This window comes from Arabidopsis thaliana, chromosome 3, assembly GCF_000001735.4.
Source record: "Arabidopsis thaliana chromosome 3, partial sequence".
Lineage (NCBI taxonomy): Eukaryota > Viridiplantae > Streptophyta > Magnoliopsida > Brassicales > Brassicaceae > Arabidopsis > Arabidopsis thaliana.
The window spans coordinates 7,892,494-7,919,914 of NC_003074.8; the positions used below are offsets into that span (position 1 = coordinate 7,892,494).

Consider the following 27,421-nt stretch of genomic DNA (forward strand, 5'->3'; position numbering starts at 1 on the left):
ACCCTTTAGTTGATTTTTCTCAACTTATTACACTGTTCTTGTTGGAACTAAAACCCTTTGCCTTCTTTCTTCATCTCTCTAAATCCCTAATTCTCCAAATTTTGGGGTTTTACATTTTCCTTATCAAGAGAACACCTGAATCTGAAAATGATCACTACAGTGCTACGACGATCTCTCCTTGATGCGTCGAAGAGGAATCTCTCCGCTTCGTTGACCTCAATCAATACTGTTCTGTTTCACAACCTGGCCCCAGCCGCCACTAGAGTCTCCGACCTAGCCTTAATTGGATCTTCCGATGTCAAAGCTGGGTTTCCGTTTGGTGTTGAAGCGAAAGGAATTCATTTTCAATCTGGGCCGTTGGATTTTAGAGCTTCGATGGTTTCTCAAGCTGGATTTGCGATCTCTGAGAGTAGCGAGAGAAGGGTTGGTGATTCGGAGAGTGTTGGTGGTGATGGGCTTGCGATATCTGAGCTTGGGATATCTCCGGAGATTGTTAAAGCTTTGAGTAGTAAGGGTATTGAGAAACTCTTTCCTATTCAGGTATGTAATGTTGTGAGATCAAAATTTTAAATTGTTCAGCTTTTCGTGTTCCCATGTTTTTGGAAGAAGGGTAAGTGGGTTTTAAGTTTTGTGGTTTTGAGTAGAAAGCTGTGCTGGAGCCAGCGATGGAGGGTCGAGATATGATTGGTCGTGCTAGGACTGGAACGGGAAAGACACTTGCTTTTGGGATTCCTATCATTGACAAAATCATCAAATACAACGCTAAACATGGGTTTGTGTTTACTGAGTCATTTGAGGTTCAGAGAATTATGTTTTCTGGTTGGTTTACTGATTTTTGGGGTTTTATGTGGTTTTTGATGTGATAGACGAGGGAGGAATCCGCTTTGTTTGGTTTTGGCACCGACAAGAGAGCTTGCTCGCCAGGTTGAGAAGGAGTTTAGGGAGTCTGCTCCGAGCTTGGATACTATTTGTCTTTATGGAGGTACACCGATTGGACAGCAAATGAGGCAGCTTGACTATGGTGTTGATGTGGCGGTTGGAACTCCAGGTCGTGTCATTGATCTGATGAAGAGAGGAGCTTTGAATCTATCGGAAGTTCAGTTTGTGGTTCTGGATGAAGCTGATCAGATGCTTCAAGTTGGATTTGCTGAGGATGTTGAAATAATATTGGAAAAGTTGCCTGAGAAACGTCAGAGTATGATGTTTTCTGCAACAATGCCGAGTTGGATCAGATCTCTCACTAAGAAGTACCTGAATAATCCTTTGACAGTTGATCTTGTGAGTAGTCTTGTACCCTCTGAAATTTCTCACAATTCTGAATAATTGATCTTGGAGTTAGCAGAGTTGTTAATGAAGTGATTTCTTATGTGAAATGTGCTTCTATGTTTTTGTTTGCCTAACTGTGATGTGTTATTCAGGTTGGAGATTCTGATCAGAAACTAGCAGATGGAATTACGACATATTCTATCATAGCAGATTCTTATGGAAGAGCATCCATTATTGGTCCTCTTGTAACGGTATGCTTTCCTTACTTTGCTATTAAACGAGTATGAGTTAAATTTTGTGTTATTCAGTAACTGAGTAAGTTATTTGTGTATTTTTTCGGAGTTGTCAGTTGTATATGGAAAGAGTTAATAATATCAATTTTCCTTGCAGGAGCATGCCAAAGGAGGAAAATGCATTGTTTTTACACAAACAAAACGAGATGCTGATCGCCTTTCATATGCATTGGCTAGAAGCTTCAAATGTGAAGCTTTACACGGTGATATATCCCAGAGTCAGAGGGAAAGAACGCTTGCTGGTTTCCGAGATGGGCATTTCAATATTCTTGTTGCGACTGATGTTGCTGCCCGTGGACTTGATGTACCTAATGTCGATTTGGTGAGTCAAAACTACACTTTTCTTGCTCTTAACGAGTTTTGGTTCTCATCTAACTAAACCTATATATCCGTGTTGTGATTGTGAATAGATCATTCACTATGAGCTTCCTAATAACACGGAGACATTTGTCCATCGAACCGGGCGAACGGGTCGGGCTGGAAAGAAAGGAAGTGCTATTCTGATCTACAGTCAAGATCAATCCAGGGCTGTAAAAATAATTGAGAGAGAAGTTGGGAGCCGATTCACTGAGGTTAGATAATCTGACTTTCTTTTTACTTCTTTGTTTCTTTTCCTGAATGTATGAAGTCAATGTTTGTATCCATTGGGTTTTGAATTCAGCTCCCTAGCATTGCTGTGGAACGTGGAAGCGCAAGCATGTTTGAAGGAATAGGTTCTCGATCCGGTGGTTCCTTTGGAGGAGGCATGAGGGATCGTGGTTCAAGCTTTGGTGGTCGTTCAGGCGGTGGTGGTTATGGTGGCAGCAGTGGTGGTTATGGTGGTGGGCGTTCAGGCGGATCAAGCAACCGTTATTCTGGTGATTCTGACCGTTCTGGTTTTGGGAGCTTCGGTATGCGTTCTCCTGAGGGATATGGTTCGGATCGTTCATCTCAGTCAGGTGGAAGGAGCAGCTTTGGTGGTGGTCGTTCAGGCGGATCATCAAACAATCGTTCCTCTGGTTTCGGGGACTTTGGCTCTGACCGTTCTTCTCAGTCAGGCGGAAGGAGCAGCTTTGGTGGGTTTGGATCAAATGATGGGAAAAGATCTTACTGAGAGAAGTGTTTTTGGAGCCGAGCCGGCAATAATTGGTTTGACCCTAGGAGGAGGGAGGATTCGGTGACTCGAGTAGATTAGTTACTACGGCGGATACGAAGGAGTCAAGTTATATATATAAATCTGTAGCTATGTAAAACAAACATATACTTTCGAAGTTATGTTATCATCATTTCATATGAGGTGATTATCTTCTTTTGCATAATTTGTTTGTTTATATTGTTTTGATATATGAGGTTCCACAAAAAACAGAAACACAGAATTATTGAATTTCATTAGATTACGTAGCAAAAATACCAATGAACATTAATAAATTGGAAATACTCTCTTTTTCTCAATGTTTTCAAGCCCGATTCATAGTGTTTTCTTAGACTATGTATTCTTGATGTTTTAGATGATGAAGAAGACTACCTATGTTGATGAAGAAAACTCTCAATACCGCCTGAAGTGAATGACTTATATGGTGAGAGAAGCAACCAAGATTAGTTGTTTTGAGTTTGCGATGTTTAATTAATTTATTTTTTTCATTGGTGATCTTATAACCACTTTAGACTTATAATTGGATTTAAACATTTTAATATTTTAATAATATAATATTTGTTATGATTTTAGACTTATAATTGGATTTAAACAATTTAATCACTTTATTATTATAGTTAAACTTCATATTTTATTACTGGTGGTATGACTATTTTTATTTGTATATTTATAAAACTATATATATAACCTCAATAAAATATTAAGTATATTAAATAAATTTCAATTAATAACATGTGACCAAATCTGGTTGACTCAGTGATTCGGTGATTTAGAAAGTAATTCACCGTGAATTAAAAACATTGTTTTTTCACATCTACTAACTTTTTAAAAATCAACAATAGTTAATAATAATTTTTAGAAAAGGGGAAATTGTCTTTATATATAGGTTAAACACGTACAAGTAATTTCTCCGAATTCTTCTGTTTGTTTCGTGACACATAAACAAGCATAAACCCTAAAAGTTAACTATGGCAATGGAGCCGAAGAAGAAGACGAAGTTGATTAGTTCCGACAACGATTCAAAGTGGTCGATGCTTTCCCCCGACCTGATTCGATCGATCTTAGAACGCTTGAACTTTATAGACTTTCATCGAGCTAGGTACATCTCTTTAAATTGGTATTCCTCTTCGGAATTATGCATTATACAAAATCCAACTCCATGGACCATCCGCTTTTCAAACGACAACCATGTTTCATTGTTTGATCCTCTTCATGCAAAAACCTATGTAATAACAGACCTAGGGTTTGATTTACCAAGGAGTCGTTGTTTGGCTACTTCTGGTAGCTGGTTGTTGTTGTTAGATCATAGAACCGATTTTTATCTTTTGAATCTGTTTACTCGAGAGAGGATTTGTCTTCCGACTTTGGAAGCAATCGATGGATGGCAGATGAAGTTTGAGAGGGTTGGTGAGTCTGATTTCTTGAAGACATTCACTTATCGTGAAGGCTATACAAGTTATTCTTCTCGTATAAGCACCAAAATTAGAATAGAGAAAGCGGTTTTGTGGGTCGATGAAAGAAGCCGAGATTACTTAGTTGTGTGGAACCTTGAGAGCTTCTTTGCGTATCATAAGAAATGAGATAATAACAAGACCTGGAAAGTGTTTCAATTAAAGAATCAAGGGTGCTCGGATATGGTGTTTAGAGAAAGCAAGCTTTACGTGCTTAGTCCAAGTCTAGACATCACTGTTTTTGATTTCTCTAGTGGTGATTCTCCAAAGGAATGTGCAAGCTTCACATCGCCGGATGACTATTCATCATATGGACCATTACGTTTCGAGTCTTTCGACCATCTTGTTATAACTTTGTCCGGAGAGGTTTTGTTGATCAAAGTCGAACGTCGGGGATTGCAGATATGTTCATTCGATGTTTACAAGATGGATCAAACATCATCAAAATGCAAAAGGATCCGCTCTATAGGGAACGAAGCATTGTTTTTGGATCACGGAACAACGGTTGAAGCCAAAGATGGAATTAGGAATAATTGCATATATTTTAGTTACGTTAAGTATGGTAAATACAAGAACATTAGTTTACGCAATACTTGCGTCTACGATATTCAAAGGGGGTTCGTTGTCCAACGGTTTCAACACCTTGCAGATTCATCGCCAATGCCTTTCAAGTGTGTTCGTTGGGTTTTCTTTTGGTGGCAAATGGTTGCGTTATACCGCCAACTAAAGACTTTTTGACCCAAAAAATAACATTGGCTTGTGATATTCTTCAGGAGCAAGTTAGGGATTAGGTTTTGATTGATTATATTATAAATTTGTTTCTTTTGGTTCTTGAAAAATCCTTCCAATTAAAACAGAGATTTGTTTCTCTTGGGTCTTTTTTGGTCAAAATTTGTCTAACTCTTGATATTATCTCTGAGACAGGACTTCTTGGTGCTCGACCAACTACACATCCGATTGAACAGAATCATCAACTAGCATTGGCAACGGGTGATTTTCTTACAGATCCTCTTCGCTATCGCCGCTTGGTTGGTCGTATTATCTATCTTGGAGTTACACGTCCTGATATTTCATATGCCATTCATACTCTCTCTCAATTTATGCATGCTCCTCGGATAGAACATTGGGAGGCGGCAGTTAGAGTTGTTCGGTATTTGAAAGGGAATCCGGGACAAGGGATACTATTACGTGCGGATGCGGAGCTTACTCTTACAGCTTGGTGTGATGCTGATCATGCGACATGTCCACTAACACGACGTTCTCTTACAGCATGGTTTATACAGCTTGGTGGTTCTCCCATTTCGTGGAAGACACGAAAGCAAGATACTGTCTCACGTTCATCAGCTGAGGCGGAATATAGGTCCATGGCGGATACGGTTAGTGAGATCTTATGGTTGCGGCAGCTTCTTATCACATTAGGAGTTGATTGTTCATCTCCTATTCCTCTTTTCTGCGACAACCAATCGGCCATTTATCTCAGCGCTAACCCGGTGTTTCATGAACGCACTAAACATGTTGGGTCGGATTGTCATTTTATTCGTGATGAGATTGTTCGTGGTGTGATTGCTCCTCAACATGTTTCAACCCATCTTCAGCTCGCAGATATATTTACAAAGGCTCTCGGTCGCAAGGAGTTTGTGACCTCTATACTCCAACTTGAGGGGGGTATTGGGGAATATAGGTCCTCTTATGTAATTAGTATATTTTTAAGTTATAGTTTGGTAATTACATCTTTGTATCTAGGTCTTAACATATGTATATAAGGCACAGCCTTGAGATCATTATCGATAAGAAAACCTTTATACTAAACTAGGTATTCTTGACAGGTCTTCCAGCTACACTATATATATATATTAAAAAATATTAGGAAGTTGTGTACCAAAACATGTAATCCTTTCATACTCAAAACTACAACATGAAATAGTTCTGAGACAAAACATGTAACTCTCTTCGATCCGAAATAATATCATATAACCAAACGTCATTCGAATCGGCGATCTTTAAATTTCGCCTAAAATATTTACCAGTTGAGCTAACGACACTTGATATTGTTTTTCTCAAATCTTTCCAACTGCACGATATTGTTTTCTTTTAAATTTTGCCGAACTAAAAATCTAAAGCCGTATATGATATTTCGTTATGAAAACGACTCCATCAAGGATGTAATGTATCAAATGTTCATTGGCAGTTTTATTACGTAACGTAATGCAATCCATAATTCTGTTTTCGTCGAACCTTTGTTTCGTTAGGCAGAGAGACAAAATACAGAAGTAGAAAAAAAACGAAAAAATGAGTAGAATTTATTTTACCCAGATTTATTAATTTTGATTTAATTTGGCAAAGTATATCTTACCAAATTAAATTGTTATTGACTCTCTTTTAATTTTCTTCTTCCCAAAGAATAATAAACTCTCTTTTTCTCATATATTAACTTTTTAACTCAGACATAATAATTATTTATTTATTTTTATAAATGAGGAAATTATCTTTATATATAGGCTAATAACGTAAAAAAAATTGATGAAGAAACAATATCCCAAATTTACTCATAAACAAGCAGAAACCCTAACGAGTTAACTATGGCAACGGCGCCGAAGAAGAAGTTGATTAGTTCCGACAACGATACAGAGTGGTCGCCGGTTCTTGCCCCTGACCTGATTCGATCGATCTTCGAACGTTTGAACTTTGCGGAGTTTCATCGAGCTATGTCAATTTCTTTAGATTGGTATTCCACTGCGGAATTATGCTACAGACAAAACCCAACTCCATGGCTCATTCTCTTTTCAAACTATAGACATATTTCGTGTAGGTTGTTTGATCCTCTTCATGACAAAACCTACGTAATACGAGACCTAGGGTTTGATTTCCATAGGAGTTGTTGTTTGGCTACTTCTGGTAGCTGGTTGTTGATGTTAGATCATAGAACCGATTTTTATCTTTTGAATCTGTTTACTCGAGAGAGGATTTGTCTTCCGACTTTGGAAGCAATCGATGGATGGCAGATGAAGTTTGAGAGGGTTGGTGAGTCTGATTTCTTGAAGACATTCACTTATCGTGAAGGCTATAGAAGTTATTCTTCTGGTCTAAGCACCAAAGTTGTAATAGAGAATGCGGTGTTGTGGGTCGATGAAAGAAGCCGAGATTACTTAGTTGTGTGGAGCATTGAGTGCTTCTTTGCATATCATAAGAAAGGAGATAATAACAAGACCTGGAAAGTGATTCAATTAAAGAAGAATGAAGAGTGCTCCGATATAGTGTTTAGAGAAAGCAAGCTTTACGTGCTTAATCCAAATCTAAACATTACTGTTTTTGATTTCTCTAGTGGTTCTCCAAATGAATGTGCAAGTTTCACATCTCAGGATATTGGTCTCACATTATATCCACTATCTTGTTTCGGCCATCTTGTTATAACTTTGTCCGGAGAGGTTTTGCTGATCAAAACCCGCCGATATGGGATATATTCCTTTGATGTTTACAAGATGGATCCAAAATCATCAAAATGGAGAGAAATTTATTCTTTAGGGAATGAAGCAATTCTTTTGGATCTAGGAACAACGATCGCAGCCAAAGATGGTTTTGGATAAAACAGCTTATATTTAAGTAATATACAATGGGAGTAGTTTATGCAATGAAAACAGTAATTACGTTTACGATTTTCTTAGGAGGTTGGTTGTCCAACGGTTTCAACACCTTGCAGATTTATCGCCAGTGCCTTTCAAGGATTCTCGTTGGTTTTTCCCAACTTTTTGTGGCAAATCGTTGCTCTAAAGCTATCTAGTTTTATGTTTTTGGTAAGGATTATTTCTCTTACATTTTGCTACGTTTTATGTTTAGGGTATAACAACTATTCTCAAATATTCCTCTCGGATATTTTCTTTGCAAATTGTGTTTCTTTCTGTTTTTGGATTCAAAACAAGTGACACACTTCCGTTCGTGATAGATGTTGAATGATCCTAATTAGTGTTTTGCATTATTAGGTTTAGCTTCATGCATGCATGATGCAATGATGCATGTCCTTTGATATGGTTACAGAATTGTGTTGCATTGCATCATTAGATATGGGATCAGTTTATCGATATATCATATTTCAGACTTTTTTAGTTCGACATAATTTTAAAGAAAACAACATTAATGATATGTTCATTCGATGTTTACAACCTACAAGATGGATCCAAATTCATCAAAGTGGAGAAAAATCAATTGTATTGGGAACGAAGCATTGTTTTTGGATCATGGAACAATAGTTGAAGCCAAAGATGGAGAATTAGGGAAAATTGCATATATTTTAGTTATAATGAGTATGGTAGATACGACAACATTAGTTTACGAAGTACTTGTCTTGCGTCTACGATATTCAAAGCGGATTGGTTGTCCAAAAGTTTCAACACCTTGCTGATTCATCTCCACACCTTGAAGATTCATAGCCAATGCCTTTCAAGGGTACTCGTTGGATTTTCCCAACTTTTGGTGGCAAATGGTTGCGTTATACCGCGAACTAAAGACTGTTTAACAAAAAAAAAAACATATTGGCTTGTGTTATTCTTCAAGAGCAAGTTAGAGATTTAGGTTATATTAGATTAGAATTTGTTTTTTTTTGGTTCTTGAAAAGTCCTCTGTTCCAAAACAGAGATTTGTTGTCTTGGTCTTTTTTTTGGTCAAATTTTTCTAAAGTCTTCTTCCAGCTGCACGATATTGTTTTCTTTCAAATTTTGTCAAACTAAAAATCTCAACCATATATGATACATCGATATGGAGACGACTCCATCAAGGATATAATGAATCAAATATTCATTGGTATTTTTGTTATGCAATGTAATCCATAATTATGTTTTCTTCGAACCTTTGTGTCGTTAGGCAGAGAGAAGATACGTAAAAAGGAATAACGAATAAAAGGAGTAGAATTAAAATTTAATTCTTATAAATAGGGTTTTAACTCAACTATAATCATTATTTATTATTTTATAAAAGGGGAATAGACTTTTATTCCAAAGAAAAACAAAACAAAACCCTAATTTGGTAAGCCTTCCAGAGTAGCTAAAACCCTACTGGTCCGTGTAGCTAAAATTCTTCATTCCTATTGGGATATATCCATATTTATGTTAAATAAATATATTTAGGAGATATATACTTTATGTTAATAAACTTTATCTCCAAGTTTAGTTTACCGCTCTTGTATATATATAAAGATGTAATCATATGAGATGAATAAGAGGGAAAACATATCCTAAACCTAGCCGCCTCTAGTTTCTACAATTCCGATCATATGATGATGTCTGATCTTCCTTTGGATTTGGTAGAAGAAATACTCTCAAGGGTTTCGGCCACATCTCTGAAACGATTACGATCTACTTGCAAACAATGGAACACTTTATTCAAAAAACGAAGTTTCAGCCAGAAACACTTTCATATAGCTCCAAAGGAGTCTATGGTTCTCATGTTGAAGGAGTACAGAGTTTGCTCAATGAATATCAATCTCAATGTTTCTCCTCCATCTGTAGAGTTTCAAGGTACACTTGGCATAAAAGATGATTCCCATTCTAATTTAGGACAAGTCGAGATAGTCGAAGTTTATCACTGTGATGGTTTGTTGTTATGCGCCACCAGGGACAATAGACTCGTGGTTTGGAATCCGTGTTTGGGGGAAACCAGGTGGATCCAACTCAAAGATGAATGCAGGAGATACTCTACGTTTGCTCTAGGATACGAAAACAACAAATTTTGTCGTCGTAACTACAAAATCTTGAGGTATTGGGGTTGGTTTCACGATCACATACCAGACGACGGCGGACGTTTCAGGTTTGAAATATATGACTTTAGATCTGATTCATGGAAGGTTCTTGATGACGTCCCTGATGACCGCTTCCCACCAGTAAGTGTCGTGTCTTTAAAGGGAAACACTTACTGGTTTGGTTCTAATAAAAAGGACTTCTTACGTAGTTTTGATTTTACAACAGAGAGATTTAATCATATTGGTCTTCCGCCATCTCGAGATCATGGTTTTATGGCTCTATCAGTTGTTGGAGAAGAACAACTCTCAGTGTTACAAGAGATTGAGACATCAAAGATGGAGATATTTGTAACCAATAAAGTTGGTACTGAAGAAGCTGCTTTGTTGTGGAGCAAATCCTTTATAGTGGATTTACCCATTGGCGGTCATTGTTCTGAGGTTTTCGCGAGTCTTTTAATCAACGAGGAGAAGAAAGTGGCCTTGTGTTGTAATTTAGATTTCGAGACCGACGGGAACTTGATATTCACTATTGGAGAAGACAATAAATATTACTCAGAAATCCCTTATGCTACAAACAAGCCATGGTGGTTATGTAGATTTTCTGAAAAATTTACAAAAAAATGGTGGTGGTTTCCATTTATTTACAATTATGTTCCAAGTTTGGTTCAAATCTTGTAAGAGAGATAGAGAGTAAAAAAGAGAAGAAAAAAAACTAGTCGATAAAAATAAGATACACTAGTCCTCTCTCATTTGTTTTCCCTTTGGTTGAATAATTTAATGAAAGTTTTTTGGTAGTTTATTCTTTTTCTTCGTGTTGTATAGTTTATGATTCTTACCTTTGAGAGCCTGCTCTAGGCTGGATTTCAGAAACAAATGACAATCATCTTGTTATCACTCTGTCTGGAGAGGTTTCGATCATCGCTAGCGGAATCAAAAACCCGAGGATATCCTACTTCGACATCGTCAAGATGGATTCAAAATCATCAAATTGGGGGGAAAATCGATTTTATTGCGAACATTTTGGGTAAATTTTAGTAATGATCAGTTTCATAGATACACTGAGATTCGTCTATATTGTTTGAATGGTGGCGGCGGTCGGGATGGACAAATCCACTCAGCAGTTTAGTTTGCTCTATTTTTAGGATGGATAACAAACCGATGTAGATCAACTCTATTTGTATATATAAGCACAATTCTATGAATGGTAAATAACTACAGACACAATTTATGAATGGTAACTAAATATCGGTCAAGTCCATAAACGGATTTGTCCGCCTTAACCGCTGCAACCATTCAGACCCTATGGTTTGAAACAAGTAATTGCGTCCATGATATTCAAACCGAGAAGGTTGTCCAATGGTTTCAACAGTTTGCGACACAGTTATTGTTAGATACATCAAAGAAACTATAAGACACTACACAAATACGTCTCTGTTTTGGAACAGAGGATTTTTTTAACTTTTTAATTATATTAATCTAATTAATCAAAACATGAATTAAAACGGCTGACGAATATCACCAGCCAAGTCTATAGAAAAAAGATTATTACTACAAGCTTTTACTTAAAAAATGTCCACAGTTTTTGAGCATAAACTTGCGGATTAGTTTGTCTTTTCGTGTGCTACAAGTCTTTTAGTCAAATTAGACGAATTTTACGCTTTCTTGTATACATTGATCCTAGAGTTCCGTAATTGCTATAAATAGATGTCAGTTTAGGAGTTACCAAATGCAAAAAAACAAAAAAAAAACACTATCATTAATCAAGTTCCACTGTTCATTTTCGATCTGCATAATGATGATGAGTCGTCGCTATGGAGCCAAGCTAATGGAAACTGCTGTGACTCACAGCCATCTTTTGAATCCTAGGGTTCCTCTCGTGACGGAAAATATTAGGGTTCCGGCGATGGGAGTCGTGAGAGTTTTCAGCAAGATGACATTTGAGAAGAAGAAAACTACGGAGGAGAAAGGATCTAGCGGTGGCAAGGCTGATCAAGGTAACAAAGGGGAGCAATTAATCGTTAGCTACTGGGGAGTGAAGCCGATGAAGATCACCAAAGAAGATGGAACTGAATGGAAATGGAGTTGCTTTAGGGTACATTACATCTTTGGTATTATATTAGAACTCTGTGGTCGATTTATATGTATGATTTGAGTTTTTGTGTGGAATAACTGTAGCCATGGGAGACATATAAATCAGATCTGACTATAGATTTGAAGAAGCATCATGTTCCATCGACTTTACCGGACAAACTAGCTTATTGGACCGTGAAATCTCTTCGATGGCCTACCGATCTTTTCTTCCAGGTGACAGTCTTAGCTTTCTATGGTTTTGTCATTTCAAATGCTTTGTATGTTTGGACTAATCTTGCCAACGAGTTAACCGCAGAGGCGGTACGGATGCAGAGCAATGATGCTAGAAACGGTTGCAGCGGTTCCAGGAATGGTTGGAGGGATGTTAGTACACTGCAAATCGCTTCGACGGTTTGAACAAAGCGGTGGTTGGATCAAAGCCCTACTTGAAGAAGCAGAGAACGAGAGAATGCATTTAATGACATTCATGGAAGTCGCGAAACCTAATTGGTACGAACGAGCTCTTGTGATTGCCGTTCAAGGCATTTTCTTCAATGCTTATTTCCTTGGATACCTAATTTCTCCCAAATTTGCTCATCGTATGGTTGGATACCTTGAGGAAGAAGCAATCCACTCTTACACTGAGTTTCTTAAAGAACTCGATAATGGTAACATCGAAAATGTGCCTGCACCGGCTATTGCCATTGATTACTGGAGACTTGAAGCTGATGCGACGCTTCGTGATGTCGTCATGGTGGTCCGTGCTGATGAAGCGCATCACCGTGATGTTAACCACTATGCATCCGTAAGTAGTGTGAATTGTATTATAGGAAACTTACTTATGTTTAAAAGATGATTAGATTGTTTTCATGGTTTTAATAAAAATTGCAGGATATTCATTACCAAGGTCGTGAGCTAAAAGAAGCTCCAGCTCCCATTGGATATCATTGAATCTGAAGAGCTTCTAGCTTTGTTTTGTCGTTTTGATACGGTCCAGTTTTGTTTTCCTTGTTCCTAAATGGGCTTTAATGGGTATTTGTTAAAATTTAGTGGGCCTTAGAGTAAGCTTATTTGTGCTTGCTTTCTTTTTGCTTCATAAAAGAGTGTTTTGTTTGTTTTCATTCTCCTAATAAATCAGTGCTTACATGATATGTTTACATATACACTTAGGCTAGAAATAAAACTTTACAAACCCAAGGCTTTGAAGTTTGAATATAACCATAGATATGTCCATTAAACCCCACTAAAATGAAGTAGGCTTGAATCCATCATATATAAATGTTAAATTAATAGGGGTGGGAAAAAAAACGAAAACCGAAAAACCGAACCGTACCAAACCAAAACAAATGGTTTGGTTTGGTTATGGTTTTGTATAAAAACCCATTTGATTGTAATTTTTATTTAAGTTTTGGTTTAGGTTTGGTTTGATTAAAAACCGTAAAACCGAACGTTTTTTTTGTTTTTGATTTAAATTAAAAATAATTGTATATATATATATATAATGTTCATTTGATAACATGATATCTATCAAACTATCGAAAAACAAAACCCTAACTGTAACCTAAACTAAAATTCTATATAAATTACATGCCGTCATTTAGGATTTGAGTTTACAAATTAGATTTTGATTTTATTTATGCATCACACTTATAATTTTTTTTGGTAAAAACATGAAAAAACCGGAACCAAACCGGAACCGATCCGAACCAAAATACATATGGTTTTTAAATGGTTTTAATTTTTTAAAACCAAAAACTGTAAAACTGTTAAAACCGAACCGTAACCAAACCGAATTTTATATGGTTTTTATATGGTTTTACTTTTCTTAAAATCGAAAAACCGTAAAACCTAAAACCGAAACGAAACCAAACCGAAAAACTGAACACCCAGCCCTTAAATATAATGAAAATCGAATAAATTTGTTTGAAAGAATCGAACAAAATTGACAATAAAATCTAATTAGGACTATTTTCGTCTAATTTTGACTTAGTTGAAACAGAATATTAGCAAAAATACTAAAACACCACAACGCGTAATAATACCCACACACGATATCATTAAATTTGACCAATAAGAATCTAGCTCTTGGCGACCACGCAAGTATCTTCCATCTTGCTCTCCAAGAAAAATCTACACCGGCTTTAAATTTACATAAACACCCTCAGTCAAAGAAAAGTCGTAAACATAGTCTCTCTCATGACCACAAGGGTAACACAGTCATCCTAAATATAAACCACACAAGAAAACTGTTATACTTTATACACGTGTCATAGTCTCATTACATCTACGTGAAGAGTTTCGATCATCAACCGTTCGTTTTCTTACTATATAAACCTTGCTCGAGACCTGCGTGTGAAGCGTATAAAGACGACAAAGTAAACCAAAAAAAAAAAGAGTTCTCCTACAATTTTCCTAAATTCTTGGATTTGAGATTTCACTTTTTCCGATTTGAAACAATGATGATAACTCGCGGTGGAGCCAAGGCGGCGAAATCGCTGTTAGTGGCGGCTGGACCACGTTTGTTCTCGACGGTCCGTACGGTTTCGTCTCACGAGGCTTTATCAGCAAGCCATATTTTGAAGCCTGGTGTTACATCTGCTTGGATATGGACTAGAGCTCCGACGATTGGAGGTATGAGATTCGCTAGCACGATCACTCTGGGAGAGAAAACTCCGATGAAGGAGGAGGACGCGAATCAGAAGAAAACAGAGAACGAATCCACCGGTGGAGACGCCGCCGGAGGTAATAACAAGGGAGATAAAGGAATCGCGAGCTATTGGGGTGTTGAACCTAATAAGATTACTAAAGAAGATGGTTCTGAATGGAAGTGGAACTGTTTCAGGGTACGTTATAGCTAGATTCGTATACAGTGTTGTTCTTCGTTGATCTGTGTAAATTTGTTGAAATTTCTTTGGATTTTTGCAGCCATGGGAAACGTATAAAGCTGATATAACGATAGATCTGAAGAAGCATCATGTTCCAACGACGTTTCTTGATAGAATAGCTTATTGGACTGTTAAATCTCTTCGTTGGCCTACCGATTTGTTCTTCCAGGTACTGTTCTTCTTCTTCTTCTCCCATGGAAAATTTCTTTACATTTTTTGCCAATTTTATGATATGGAAATGATCCAAATCTGATATCGTCATTGATTACGTGTAACCTTAAATATTTTATTTCATTCTTTTTATAGCAACTAGTCAATATTTTGTTTGATTATTTTGGAATATATGTGTTTATTATATTAATCACTTCGTTAGTGCTTTGGATTCTTGGTTAATTGTTGGTTAATTATCATTATGTAATGAATTATTGGTTAATTGTTGGTCTGATTGTGATATTGTGAATTAAAACAGAGGAGATATGGATGTCGAGCTATGATGCTTGAAACTGTAGCAGCAGTACCTGGAATGGTTGGAGGAATGTTACTACACTGCAAATCGCTTCGACGTTTTGAGCAAAGTGGAGGATGGATTAAGGCTCTTCTTGAGGAAGCAGAGAATGAGAGAATGCATCTTATGACATTCATGGAAGTCGCGAAACCGAAATGGTACGAGAGAGCGCTCGTGATCACTGTGCAAGGAGTCTTCTTCAACGCTTATTTCCTTGGTTACTTAATCTCTCCCAAGTTTGCTCATCGTATGGTTGGGTACCTTGAAGAAGAAGCGATCCATTCTTATACTGAGTTTCTCAAGGAACTTGACAAAGGTAACATTGAGAATGTTCCTGCTCCGGCTATTGCTATTGATTACTGGAGGCTTCCTGCTGATGCGACACTTCGTGATGTTGTGATGGTTGTTCGTGCTGACGAGGCTCATCACCGTGATGTAAACCATTTTGCATCTGTAAGTATATTATTTGCTTGAGACTAAATTCTAAAGCTTAAAATCGTGTGTTACTGATCAATTATGGTTTTACTTTGTAGGATATTCACTACCAAGGTCGTGAACTAAAGGAAGCTCCAGCTCCAATTGGGTATCATTGATTCGATTAAAAGAAGAGCTTTTTCTCAAGTTTAAAACTTTGTTCTAAAGAATTTAAGTTCTTTGACTTGTATATACATCATCACCTCTGCTTAAGCCATACTTGGATTCGGCTTTCTTTGAATGTTGCTACGAATGTTCTGATTTCTTCTTTACTTTTCCTGTCAATGGGCTTTTGGGCTTATCTTTTGCTATTGTATGGCCTTGCTATTTAGAATGAGAGTAATAGTTTGTAGAAGCTGCTACTAAATCATGTAAAGATACCATTGATATCATCATAACTATTCAATTTCATATGGAAATCAATTAATATACCATCTACATTGACAAAATTACAACTTTTCTTTTCCTGATTACACATGAAACAAAAGAAAGAAAAAGAGGACCCAATGGATGTGGATCCTTTATTTATGGCATGGGGCTATATTTTCTTTCAGGGCCCTCAAAGCTTTCAAATATAAAGCAAAAAAAAAAAAACAAGAAGAGAAAACAGTCAATTGTAATAGAGAAAGTATAATCAAACAATATTATAATTTGTTGTGATTATGTGTACATAACCACTTTCTTTCAAACGTATCAGAGACTCTCTCTTATGCCACCAAATTAATTGTATAGTTGTGTCCATTATAAAAAAATGGGATCTCTCTATCATGCCTATTGTTTTCAATCTATCATGGCAAGTTTAGGTCAAAGTAATAGCAAATCGCCATTACCAAAAACCTTAATTATTATTTCTTTCCATATTTTATATCAGCAAAATGGTTTTAGCATAAGCAAAAAAAGGCTTCCACATACCTCATCTCTCATCAATTATTTAAACCGCAAATAATAAATTATATCTCACACTAAATGTTGGAATAAAATATTTTGACTTTTCTTTATCTAAATACATATCGAATTATAGGTATAATAAATACAGAAATATACAAATACGTCCTAATCAGTTGCCTAGCCTTCTATCAACTGTTTCTAATATAAAGTAATGTTTATAACTTCAACGATTAATCTAGTCTCATAACAGTATAAAATATTATAATTTGTGGCAATGTGTACTTTCTTTCTTGCATTTTCTTAGATTTGAAATGATAATGATTATAATAATGAATAAACAGTCATGGTGCCATGTTCGCTGTATATTATTTTAAAGACCTCTATATGATTTATCCAATAAACTATATGATCATACGATTAAAATACCAAGAGCTCACAATTTTCGATATGCCTTAGTGCGTTAATGAAGGGAATTTTTTACACATATAAACGTATCTTCGCATACGACAAACAATTATAAAATAGTAGTACAAAATATGTTTAATACTATTTGTGTTTCTTTTTAATTGAAAACCATTCGAATTTTAAACCAAACAAAATAATCGCTTTATGTAATGTTTAATGGTCTGATTGAGAAATTTTCCTCTGACGGCTAGGGTTAAGCGGACGATCAATACTATTGCCACGTTGGCAAAAAGCAATAACTCGAAAAGTCACCACGTGTCATCTACATAGTCAATCAGTTAATTTTCTTTTTATTCGTCGACAAGTTAAGTTAAGAAAAAGAGAGCATTCCGACAGATTTATTTGGCGGGACTCTAAACTCCGACGTGGCATTTTCTTTGCTTTAGAATTCTTTTCACTGTCGTAAAAAGTCCTTTTGGTGACTACTCATCTCAAAAGATAACGTAATCCAACCAATCTCAACTTGCCACCTAAGAATAATTCGGGGCTGTTACATTTAATATTCGTGAACGGCCGTGAGTTTAGTTTTCTATGGATATTTAAGCTAAAAGAGTAGCTTCGACAAAAACAAGATCCGAGCCGACGAATAAGAGATAGGAGATCCTCCAGGTGGCATTTTAGTAATTAACCACGTGGAAATAGACTGAAACCACGTGGATATTTTAGAATTTTGTTGTGCACGCGCTTTGTAGGCGCGTAACGTTAAAAATGTGAAATCTACTGGTTAGAGTTACTCCACTGTTATTAATTATTAGTAAGAGTTATGAATCCTGACCATTGACCAAAGATTGTTGGTGTTTTCAAATTCAATTAATTACACAAAATCTATATTTTACGTGGGGCCTAATCCATGTCACTATCATTCTTATATTTAACTATAATCACTAAATTTATGTATTATTTTAAATAAATATAGAGTATTAAACATTTGAAAATACTGTTATTGGGTTATGAAGTAAAAATAGAAATCCTACTGTATTCCTAGTTTCCTTTTATATTCCCACGAACGATTTTGCTGTATGTACTCGTATGTATCTTACGAAGTGACGTTTTACACCATGTCAGAATATGTTAACAGTGGTATTAAATAGAAATAAAACTGTACTTTAATTTAGTTATTTTTGTTAATTAAAATATTAATATTTAAATACAATATCCTATATTCTAATTAGTTTACAAAAAAAGTCAAAGTTAACACTTTTGCTTAACTGTAATTTTATCTTTTCAATATGTTAAAATTATTAAATGGAAACCAAAATAAAATTCGAAAACAATTTTTTTTAAAAAGTGAATAGAAATACCTAATATTTAGAAATATCAATTCAAATTTTTACCCATCAGTAACCTTGGAAAATAGCGAAACAAGCCAACTTTTATTTTTTTTTGGCAACATACCAACTTCTTCAGAAATACTTTTCAAAAGAAAAATAATTTATAAGTGGGGGTAATTAAAAAGAGATAAGAGCAGTGAAAGATGATTTCCACAAAAGGAAAAAAAAAAAAAGGGAAAAGAGAGGTGAAAAAAATAAAAAATAATGTAAAAAGAGCGGTGAAAAAAGTAATAATTGAAAAGAAAGAAAAAAGATGATAAGAGCAATTCCACATTGGCAGCTAACTGTGGACCCCACACTTCTCGGAAGTTCCGTGACCGCGACTTGAGTGAATAAGGTCCCACATGCATTTCCCTCTCTTCCCATCTCAGCCGTTTAATCTTTTCTAAATCGAACGGTTCAGATCAACGGGTCGGGTGCCAACTCAACGCCTTTTTTAGTTTTTATTTTATTTTATGTTTTTTTTTTGGATGATGTTTTCTTCTGCCAAGTCAGATTGTTTAAAAACCAAAAATAGAAGAAAATAAAATACTAATATAATATAAAACGATCTAACGGTTGTGAGAGCATTTAGCTAATTGGCAACAAATGGTATTGGCCGTTGATTTGTAATTAATGAGTTAAATTATTTTAGACTATGGTAGGACCTGTTTCCTTACTTTATAGGTTTATTGTTTAGCTTACCTTCCCTAATAGAATTAAAAAAATCTAAAGGATATTATATGGTTTATTACTATTTTAGAAATATCCAAATATGACCAGATTTAATTAGTTTTATAGAAATTTATAGTTATGTCAATTTGACTAATCTAACCTAGGAATTATCAAGATTTAATTTCTCTTTTAGATTTTTTCATTATAAATTAAGAATGTTGATAAATTAGTAATTAAAAATGTGGTAGATACTTCCAATATTATTCTCCATATATTTTCATTTTTAATTATTAGATTCTAAGAATTTAAAAGATCAATTTTGCAAACCTGGCATATTTGAAAAGGTAAATTTAATTTAACAGCTTTTATTGCATGCACGTAAGAAATATCAAATAAATCAATAAGAAGGAAAGTAAATATTTGAATATTTATTTTCCATGAGTTGAAGAAAAAAAAATAGTTAGTGGCAAGTAAAAAACTATTTAGCCATTTGATCTTAATGGAGAAAAGTAAAAAAAAAAAAGATGAAGGTAGAGAAGTGGAACCTGATGTGATTAATATTACCGGTTGGATCGGTTTGTATAGGTGGTCACAAAGATTCCATTCTGATCGTAGATTGCCTTTACCAAGGTCTCTGTCTACCGGTAATAGCCGGTGATACATCTTCTCAAGACACATTTTGAATTTTAATAATTAAAATAACATCATATTTGTGCGTGTATATGTCAGTATTTTTGTTTTCTTTTCACACGAGTCATCGCGATTAGTGGACAACAGTACACTACCCCAGGAGCCTTTTTATTGCACAATATACTATTGATGATTATTTTTAGATTTAAATATTATTATCTTAATCTTTCCGACTTTCAATATATTTTATTGTTTTTTTATTTGTTTGTTTATTTCTAGACAGTGCAAAGTCAATAAAATATTGGTAGCGATAATATAGACGGAAGCGTGTGATGTCAAACTCTTGACACGTGGCAGCTTCTGTTTAATAACTGGTAACAGTCCAAAATAATTTTTTCACATGAATCCGACTCCGAAAATAATATTCTTTTAAAACCGAAAAATTAAATGTTATCAAATACTAAAATATCATAACAATAAGATATCATTTTTGAGTGGGTCCTACCTACGGATGCTGACTAATAAAATAATTAAAGAATACGTTTTTTAATTTAATAATAAAATAATAATCGGTGGTAAAATAATTAATAAAAGAAGAAATATCGGTTATTTATTATTATATGCGAGATCTCTTATAACGGAGGGCCAAGATTTTGTCACGCTGGTATATAGCGTATCGTGACCGTTGGATGTATTCACACCGACGGTGAAGATTGAGAAAATGTTTTACGGCAGGAGATATGAGCCGTGGATTTATTCGCTACTCTGCTTTTATGAGGAGCACAAATAAAGGAGATAATGGGAAGCAAGTAGAGAGATAGAGGAGAGAGAGTTTGATAAAGAGAGAGAAAAAGGGGTTGCGATTTGGGAGAAGAGAAATAGAGAGGAGAAGCATTAGAGAAGAAGAAGAAGAAGATGGATAGAAATAGAGAAGCTAGAAGAGTACCTATGGCGGCTGCCGGAAATGGTCTTTCCCGGCGGAGACATAGAGCCGGAAGTTTCAGAGATTCACCAGGTTTGTTTTTGAATCTCTTGATTTGGTTTGTTTTTCATCAGATCTGAGAGAAAACGTTTGGTTCTGATTTTTCTGAACGTTTTTTTCACAGAGGAGGAAGGTCCGGTGGAGTTACCGGAGGCGGCGAGGTTGAGAGATCGAGGAGGGAGTAATAAGAAGGATCGAGATCGGGAACGTGATAGAGACAGAGAGAGGGAAAGAGAAAGAGATAGGGAGAGAGATCGGTTAAATAGCCGGAGTAAACGGCGGAGAGGAGAACGCTTAATGATGGTTCACGGTAATCTAGACGACGGTGGCGACGATAGCTCGGAAGAGAGTGTCAACGACGATGAAGAATATGACGACGGAGGTGTAGGACCACCTTCTTCGTTGAAGATGCTTCCTCCGACGAGCAATAATATCTCAGCTGCATCGTTTTCATCGTCTCTATCAAATCATCACAACGGAGGTAGCGGTAATCTCCATCACCACCATCACAGCCACAACAATAACCATCAGAGGAAGAATAATTTTCCGCCGACGAAAGTTTTCAGATCGTCTCCTTCTCCGGCGCCGGTATCACCTCTTGTCTCGACGTGGAAAGCCGCCGACGAGATGATCGGTGTTTCGGTTCCTAGAAAAGCTCGGTCAGGTAGAGAGGTGGAAATTTACATTTGTAAACATATCTCTCGCTGATCTATCTCGATTCACAGTTCTTCTAATCTCTTCTTCGATTTTTGCAGCGTGTACGAAGAGACCTCATGAATCATGGGCGTCAAGTACTACCGGAGGTGGTGTTTTTGCTTCCGGTGAACAAATCCATCGGCAAATATCATCAACGTCTCCAGCTAATAGAGTTAGTCCGGCTTCGATTTTAGCATCTCCGTCTCCTCCTGCTCCTACGTCTCCTTCTTCATCAAGCATTTCCGTCAGGAAAAAATTGGTTAGTCTCTCAAAATTTACACTCAAATCTCTCCATCTCCATCTTCTTCTTTGACTAATATATTTTTGCTTCTAGCCGTCGGGGACGAAACAGAAGCCGTTACCGCCGAAGTCATCATCGAGTAAGTTATCATCGCCAGTGGCTGTACAAGACGAGATCGAGATCGAGATTGCAGAAGTGTTGTATGGTATGATGAGGATGCCTTCCACATCAAAACAAGAAGCAGCCGGTAACGATTTGACGGAGGCAGCGAAATCAACTGTAGAAGTCAAATCTCGAGTCTCTTCACCGATCTCAAATCCTCAGACTCTTCCTCAATCATCTATCACACTAGCTGCAAATTCTAGCTCCTCTAATGTTTCAGCCATCGGTAACATCCTCTCTCCATTCACAAATCGGAACGACTATTTTTGTTTTTTTTTTTCTTTTTTGCTCACTTTGTTTTACCATTTTCGCTTCAGCTCCTAAGAGAAAGAAGCCGAGACATGTCAAGTACGAAGACGATAACAGTTCACGCGTCACTACAATCAAATCCGAAGCCGAAGCTCCTTCAAAAAGTCAAGTTCCGTTCAGTAATCAACTAAAGAGCTCAGGATCCGGCGAAGGAAACAGCTCCGTATTGGATTCTATCATACCACTGACGAGAGAAAGCAACGCTTCGTTAGATTCGGAGAAAAAAGAGAACAATCTGTCAAAAGACGAAACAATATTGCCGAAAGTGGAATCTTCTTCAGGATTTAGATCCGATGGTGAAGGAGCTAAATCGTAAGCATTCAATCTATACATTCATTTTTTCTGGATTTTTTACCCAAGTTTTGGTACTGAATGTTTTTTGTTTTTAATCATGCAGGAGTTCGCCGGAAAAAGAGAAGTTTGAGATAGATCTGATGGTAAGTGTCAATAACATATATATTTTATTTTATTTTCCTTTTTTTTTGAAGTTCCGTACTAAATTAATTGTCCGTCGGTTCAGGCGCCACCGCCGGTGAGATCGTCGTCGGAGAGAGGCGGAGAGATGATGGAATGTGTGGCGGCAGAAGCTAAACCTAAAGTCACGGAAGTGGAAACGGTGAGTGGGGCCTACTTTTGTTTGGTAATATTGTGATAATTGGGGATATCCATCATTACTTTTTCATTTTTGCTTTTTTTGGCTCTCTTTTTCTTATCTTCATCTTTTTGGCTCCCTCTTTTTTTTAATTCTCTCCTGTGTCCACACTAATGCATGTAGCAGGAAGCAAAGCCTCTGCTTAAGGAAGATAGAAGTGATCCGGCGATTCATGATTCTCAGGAGAAGAAGAGACCTAGAATGGTTGCTGAAGCTGAACACCATAAGTTTGAGAGGAATTGTGAACTCAAACTCGACTTGGATAAATCTGATCATGTGGGTTTAGTAAACAAGCATCATGTTCAGAAACCGCCACCGCAACAGCAACTATCTGTTCCTGATAAAACTGGTAGGCCTTTTTCATCTTTCTTGAGATTCATTCTTCTTACTCTGACTGGACTAGTTTCGTTTTTTGTATACTGAATTAACTGGGCCTCTTTTTAAAAAATTCCAGCTCAAGCTAGCCATTTGCCTCTGCATATGTCTATGCCTGGCTGGCCTGGGGGCCTTCCTACAATGGGGTATGTTTTCTTTGTAATTTAAGCATGTGATACTTTTCCTAAGTCTCCTTTTTATTTTTTGGTTGTACTAATGTAAAACTCTGTGATTAAACAGATACATGGCACCTACACAAGGAGTTGTGCCTACGGATACCAGTTCCTTATCAGCTGCAGCAATGCAGGTAATTTTGATTGGATGTGCCATTCTAATATTTCTCTTTATATTTTTTTGCCTTTACTGATTTAAATTTTGGTCTTGTGCAGCCTCCACCTCATTTACTTTTTAATCAACCAAGGCCGAAGCGATGTGCTACACACTGCTACATTGCTCGGAATATTCAATCTCATCAGCAATTCACAAAGATGAATCCTTTCTGGCCTGCAGCAGCAGGCTCAGCTCCAATGTATGGGACCAAGGCCTGCAATCTCAGTCTTATGCCTCCCACAGAACTTCAGGGGAGTGTTTTGGGAAGAAGTTCCAACCCTGTTCAAGATAAGAATTCTCAATCTACGTCCAAAAGCTCAGAGACAGCTCAAAGAAATCAATTAATGCTTCAACAAGCTTTGCCTCCAGGAGCAGCTAATAGCATCTTGGTTAGTTTTTTTAGTCCATGTATCATGTTTCTCATCAGGTTTTGTCGTCCTTCTTATAAGCTGATTGTTTTTTTACTTTCATTGTAGCATGGTCCGACATTCATATTCCCCTTGGGCCAACAGCCTCACGCTGCCGCTACAATAGCTGCCGCATCTGTCAGACCTCCTAATAGTGGCATCACATCTTCTGGACCAACAGCTACTTCTACCTCCATGAATGGTTCTGCATCAGCTACTCCAGCTGGTGCCCCAACAATGAGCTTCAGTTATCCTGCCATGCCGGGAAATGAAACGCAGTACCTGGCCATTTTGCAGAATAACGGCTATCCATTTCCAGTTCCAGCACATGTTGGTGCACAACCTGCTTATAGAGGTGCTCCTGGGCAGCCGATGCCATTTTTTAATGGTTCATTCTATTCCTCCCAAATGATCCAGCCTCCACATCATCAGCCACAAAAGCAGCATCAGCAGCAGCTAACTGGTCAAATGCTCCAGAGCCATGCTCCTAACAACCAGAATGGGAGTGCTTCCACTGGTTCCTCAGCAGCTCAAAAGCATCTGCAGAACCAACAGTTGAGGCCACCGATTAATCATGGGAACTCTCAAGGATTTCCAACTCATAAAGTGCAATCGCAGCCTTTGAATTTTCAGCAGAGGCAGCAACCCAGAGAAAATGCTACTCAACATAGTGAGACTGTAGGGGAAGATAGCCCATCAACTGCTGATAGCCGGGGTTCTCGTTCCAATGTTGCCTATGGCCAGAACTATGGTATGCAAATGCAACCAACTAACTTGGGTTTGATGAGTTCCCCTGCCCCTGGTGGTGGGGTGGTTGGATCTTCGAGCAGTCATGGTGAAAAGAAATCACAGCAGCAGGTTTCAAAGGCTGGTGTAGAATCCTTCCAGTCACCGGGTTATGCTATGACTTTTGCGACGTTCAATGGGGCTAACACTGCTCCTACCCTAAACATGTCATCAATTGCTCAGAATCACGCTATGTTCCACAGCATGCCCGAAGCAGCAAGGCAAGGTTATCAGATGATGGCTGCTCAAGCAGCTCAACAAAAAATGAACTACGGTGCTTCACTAGAAGATGGAAAATCTGGGTCTATTGGTGGTGCTGCTACTGCTAATAATACCCCTGAGGAACAAAGGAAGTCAGGAGGAGGGGCAATAGGGAAAACGAGTGGTGGGAATGGTGGGCAGTCTATTGCTTTCTCTAACAAACAGGATTTAGCTGATGCATCTGTTTCTGCTGTCACGAGTGGTAGCATCGTTGATAGCTCATCCCGTTTACTCAACCTTGGTTCTGCTCTGCCACAGAGTTCGGGTTCTTTACCCACGTCTCATCATCAACAACTACTACAACAACAGCAGCAACAGCATATGCAACGGAGTCAATCGCAGCAACCTTATACCACCATGTACCTCCAGAAGCAGCAACGGTATGCAACTTCAGTGGCTGCTTCTGCTGCCAGAACCAAAGGGCCCGTGGTGAGTAACGGGAGTGGTTTCCCTGATCACAATATGACCACATCACCTGCGGGAACCACCAAGTTTGCAAATGCTAATTCAGGGTTCCCTCAAAACCTTGTCCAGTCGAGTAGCAATCAGGTTCAGTCTCAGCAGTGGAAAAACAATTCACCCAGGACAACAAATACTACCCAAGCTCAGTCTCCTTCGATGTTGTCGCCATCAACATCAGTTGCTGCTGCATCTTCGCTAAGAAACATCCCGCATAAACAGCAAAGCCGTCCCCAGCAATCGCAGATATCTTTTGCAGCAAACTCAAAACCAATGACTTCTGGTTCACCAATGCAGCAGGTACAAGGAGGAACCAACCACCAGGCTCCGTCTCCACCAATGTTAGTTGGGTCGCCTTCGACGTCGTCTGTCTCCAAAAATGCCAGCGGAAGCCCAAGAACAACTGCTTCTGCTTCCTCGGCGGCAAACAAAGGTGGACAAGCTTCCACAACTACTCACTCAGCATCTCAGCCGTCCAAGAACTTACAGCCTGCATCTGCGGCGTCATCTGCTGGTGGAAGGAATAATGGTCCTTCTGTTCTCGGAAACCCGACCACGAGCTCTGGATCCAAGTCGCAACAACAGCAGCAGTTGCCAAAGCATGGGCTGCAGCCGCAAGCACAGCTATTCTTCTCTAATCCTTATATGCAAGCTCAACATCAACATCAACAGCAACAGATCACCATATCTCCTTCTGGTGGGTATTACATCCAAAGACACCAGCAACAGTCAGGTTCAGCACCTGCTGTTCCAGTCACGGGAGCTGTCACCGCCACTTCAGATCCAGCGAAAGCCATAGCGGCTGCATCTGCAGCGAATAACATGAAAGGAGGTGGTGGTATGGGTAAAACTCAACAACATCAGCTTGGGCCTCCAGGGTTCACTAATGTTCACGCTGTTTCCTCTGCGGTTCAGGTCAAACCCGTGGATCAGAAGCAACAGGCGGGTGAGTGAAAGATCTTTAAAACTATTTTGTTTAGCATAAAAGACTCTGAATGGTTGGGAAGTTCCGGTTATAGCTTGTGCTGGCGAGACGAAATGACTTTAAAAGAGTCTGATGAAGAAAGAAGCAGACGGAACAGAACAACTAAAAAAAGGGATGACAATTTTTTTCGGAGTTGGGGGTGCTTTTTAAAAGCATTGTGTACAATTAGTGTTTATATTATTCTGACAGGAACCTACGGTGTCAATTCCAAAACTAAAACCCAAAAAAAAGAAAAGGAAGAAGCAAAAACCTCTTAGAAGTTCTCTAATTTAAAAAATTTATTCATTTTTCTTGGGGAGGTTTGAGTTTTTGTTTGGTGGTGATGTTAGGTAGGGAACCAAAAGAAAATGGGAGAAGTAAAGAGTCGTTAGACACACAGCAATAGCGAGCGAACGTACGTTCATATGCTGGCCTTGTGTGTAGTTTGTGTTGTTATTAGTGTGAGAGCATGAATCAGTATGATGAATTTATGATTCGTTCTATTTTGTGTTTAAGTTTTCGGTCAGAGATTCAGACGCAGCAGTAAAAAGTTGTAGTAACTAGCGTTATCAATAAAAAAACGAAAATGGATTTTAATCTTCAGACAGATGGAGATAGTGGAAATTCAGACCACACGCGTGCAGCAAACTTGCTAGCTTTGCCAAATAAGCAACCCTTTCTTTTTTTTACCATTCACACCTTTTTGGTGTTCTCTTACCAATCATTACATTTTTACTTAACCAACTCAAGAATTTGGATTATCTTCTATCAATCAATAGTTCAATACAATACCTCTATTGTCCTACTTTACAACTTTCGTGTACTTTTTTTTGTTTTTTCTTTTGTATATTTTTACTTTAATATATTTTGGATTCTATAACAACGAGACACAAAATCAAAAGTGGGGGTCCCGTACGGTAATAATTAAAACGTATGGGGTTCAATATCGAAAGTTCTGAAATGAATGGGGCTCACTTAGCAAACTCCAAAATGAGTCAGCGGTCCACTATTAAACTTTGTGGGCT

General features: G+C 37.6%; 8 protein-coding genes, 1 long non-coding RNA gene and 1 pseudogene across 13 annotated transcripts; all 10 read left to right on the plus strand.

Annotated features, from left to right (window-relative positions):
- Positions 1-14: 14 nt before the first annotated feature.
- PMH2 (putative mitochondrial RNA helicase 2) lies at positions 15-3,006 on the plus strand. Its single transcript, NM_113131.5, has 7 exons — positions 15-540; positions 645-772; positions 867-1,278; positions 1,419-1,517; positions 1,657-1,881; positions 1,970-2,131; positions 2,221-3,006. The coding sequence occupies exons 1-7, from the start codon at positions 148-150 to the stop codon at positions 2,650-2,652; spliced, it is 1,851 nt and encodes a 616-aa protein (NP_188872.2). The 5' UTR covers positions 15-147; the 3' UTR covers positions 2,653-3,006.
- A 653-nt stretch (positions 3,007-3,659) lies between these two features.
- AT3G22333 (F-box/kelch-repeat protein) lies at positions 3,660-4,271 on the plus strand (the record flags this gene model as incomplete). The annotated part of the gene is made up of 1 exon (NM_001338580.1): positions 3,660-4,271. The coding sequence occupies one exon, from the start codon at positions 3,660-3,662 to the stop codon at positions 4,269-4,271; it is 612 nt and encodes a 203-aa protein (NP_001327750.1).
- A 54-nt stretch (positions 4,272-4,325) lies between these two features.
- AT3G22337 (F-box/kelch-repeat protein) lies at positions 4,326-4,933 on the plus strand (the record flags this gene model as incomplete). Its single annotated transcript, NM_001338581.1, has 2 exons — positions 4,326-4,826; positions 4,916-4,933. 2 exons carry the CDS (start codon positions 4,326-4,328, stop codon positions 4,931-4,933), a joined length of 519 nt encoding a protein of 172 aa, NP_001327748.1.
- Positions 4,934-4,990: 57 nt separating this feature from the next.
- On the plus strand, positions 4,991-5,905 carry AT3G22340 (annotated as a pseudogene; the record flags this gene model as incomplete). Its single annotated transcript has 1 exon — positions 4,991-5,905.
- An 816-nt stretch (positions 5,906-6,721) lies between these two features.
- AT3G22345 (F-box/kelch-repeat protein) lies at positions 6,722-8,021 on the plus strand (the record flags this gene model as incomplete). The annotated part of the gene is made up of 1 exon (NM_001125203.1): positions 6,722-8,021. The coding sequence occupies one exon, from the start codon at positions 6,722-6,724 to the stop codon at positions 7,724-7,726; it is 1,005 nt and encodes a 334-aa protein (NP_001118675.1). The 3' UTR covers positions 7,727-8,021.
- Positions 8,022-9,149: 1,128 nt separating this feature from the next.
- On the plus strand, positions 9,150-9,398 carry AT3G04265. Its single transcript, NR_141080.1, has one exon. It is a non-coding gene; the product is annotated as an other RNA (long non-coding RNA).
- A 13-nt stretch (positions 9,399-9,411) lies between these two features.
- Positions 9,412-10,548, plus strand: AT3G22350 (F-box and associated interaction domains-containing protein; the record flags this gene model as incomplete). Of its 2 annotated transcripts, NM_001203020.1 has the most annotated exons (2): positions 9,412-10,011; positions 10,097-10,548. In NM_001203020.1, 2 exons carry the CDS (start codon positions 9,412-9,414, stop codon positions 10,220-10,222), a joined length of 726 nt encoding a protein of 241 aa, NP_001189949.1. The 2 variants fall into 2 exon arrangements, with proteins under 2 accessions (NP_001189949.1, NP_188874.1); NM_113133.1 differs by having other exon boundaries at positions 9,412-10,548.
- A 1,055-nt stretch (positions 10,549-11,603) lies between these two features.
- On the plus strand, positions 11,604-13,083 carry AOX1B (alternative oxidase 1B). Its single transcript, NM_113134.2, has 4 exons — positions 11,604-11,962; positions 12,046-12,174; positions 12,257-12,745; positions 12,832-13,083. The coding sequence occupies exons 1-4, from the start codon at positions 11,663-11,665 to the stop codon at positions 12,889-12,891; spliced, it is 978 nt and encodes a 325-aa protein (NP_188875.1). The 5' UTR covers positions 11,604-11,662; the 3' UTR covers positions 12,892-13,083.
- Positions 13,084-14,027: 944 nt separating this feature from the next.
- AOX1A (alternative oxidase 1A) lies at positions 14,028-16,253 on the plus strand. The gene is made up of 4 exons (NM_113135.4): positions 14,028-14,783; positions 14,866-14,994; positions 15,295-15,783; positions 15,864-16,253. Exons 1-4 carry the CDS (start codon positions 14,397-14,399, stop codon positions 15,921-15,923), a joined length of 1,065 nt encoding a protein of 354 aa, NP_188876.1. The 5' UTR covers positions 14,028-14,396; the 3' UTR covers positions 15,924-16,253.
- A 4,158-nt stretch (positions 16,254-20,411) lies between these two features.
- TIC (time for coffee) lies at positions 20,412-27,214 on the plus strand. 3 transcript variants are annotated; one of them, NM_001125204.1, is made up of 13 exons: positions 20,412-20,787; positions 20,879-21,418; positions 21,510-21,709; positions 21,785-22,079; positions 22,171-22,474; positions 22,560-22,599; positions 22,683-22,778; positions 22,941-23,163; positions 23,269-23,335; positions 23,430-23,496; positions 23,579-23,908; positions 23,996-26,378; positions 26,452-27,017. In NM_001125204.1, the coding sequence occupies exons 1-13, from the start codon at positions 20,688-20,690 to the stop codon at positions 26,472-26,474; spliced, it is 4,668 nt and encodes a 1,555-aa protein (NP_001118676.1). In that variant the 5' UTR covers positions 20,412-20,687; the 3' UTR covers positions 26,475-27,017. The 3 variants fall into 3 exon arrangements, with proteins under 3 accessions (NP_001118676.1, NP_566705.1, NP_001326717.1); NM_113136.4 differs by having other exon boundaries at positions 23,996-27,214; NM_001338582.1 differs by having other exon boundaries at positions 22,938-23,163; positions 23,996-27,127.
- The last annotated feature ends 207 nt before the right edge of the window (positions 27,215-27,421 follow it).

What these genes read in the sequence shown, in the direction of transcription:
- PMH2 (NM_113131.5), top strand. Translation starts at nt 148, where the DNA reads ATGATCACTACAGTGCTACGACGATCTCTCCTTGATGCGTCGAAGAGG. An exon ending in TTATTGGTCCTCTTGTAACG is followed by an intron (nt 1,518 to 1,656) that starts GTATGCTTTCCT and finishes TTTTCCTTGCAG; the next exon opens with GAGCATGCCAAAGGAGGAAA. An exon ending in ATGTACCTAATGTCGATTTG is followed by an intron (nt 1,882 to 1,969) that starts GTGAGTCAAAAC and finishes GATTGTGAATAG; the next exon opens with ATCATTCACTATGAGCTTCC.
- AOX1B (NM_113134.2), top strand. Translation starts at nt 11,663, where the DNA reads ATGATGATGAGTCGTCGCTATGGAGCCAAGCTAATGGAAACTGCTGTG. An exon ending in GGAAATGGAGTTGCTTTAGG is followed by an intron (nt 11,963 to 12,045) that starts GTACATTACATC and finishes GAATAACTGTAG; the next exon opens with CCATGGGAGACATATAAATC. An exon ending in CTACCGATCTTTTCTTCCAG is followed by an intron (nt 12,175 to 12,256) that starts GTGACAGTCTTA and finishes AGTTAACCGCAG; the next exon opens with AGGCGGTACGGATGCAGAGC.
- AOX1A (NM_113135.4), top strand. Translation starts at nt 14,397, where the DNA reads ATGATGATAACTCGCGGTGGAGCCAAGGCGGCGAAATCGCTGTTAGTG. An exon ending in GGAAGTGGAACTGTTTCAGG is followed by an intron (nt 14,784 to 14,865) that starts GTACGTTATAGC and finishes GGATTTTTGCAG; the next exon opens with CCATGGGAAACGTATAAAGC. An exon ending in ATGTAAACCATTTTGCATCT is followed by an intron (nt 15,784 to 15,863) that starts GTAAGTATATTA and finishes TTTACTTTGTAG; the next exon opens with GATATTCACTACCAAGGTCG.
- TIC (NM_001125204.1), top strand. Translation starts at nt 20,688, where the DNA reads ATGGATAGAAATAGAGAAGCTAGAAGAGTACCTATGGCGGCTGCCGGA. An exon ending in AAGTCACGGAAGTGGAAACG is followed by an intron (nt 22,779 to 22,940) that starts GTGAGTGGGGCC and finishes TGCATGTAGCAG; the next exon opens with GAAGCAAAGCCTCTGCTTAA. An exon ending in GGGGGCCTTCCTACAATGGG is followed by an intron (nt 23,336 to 23,429) that starts GTATGTTTTCTT and finishes GTGATTAAACAG; the next exon opens with ATACATGGCACCTACACAAG.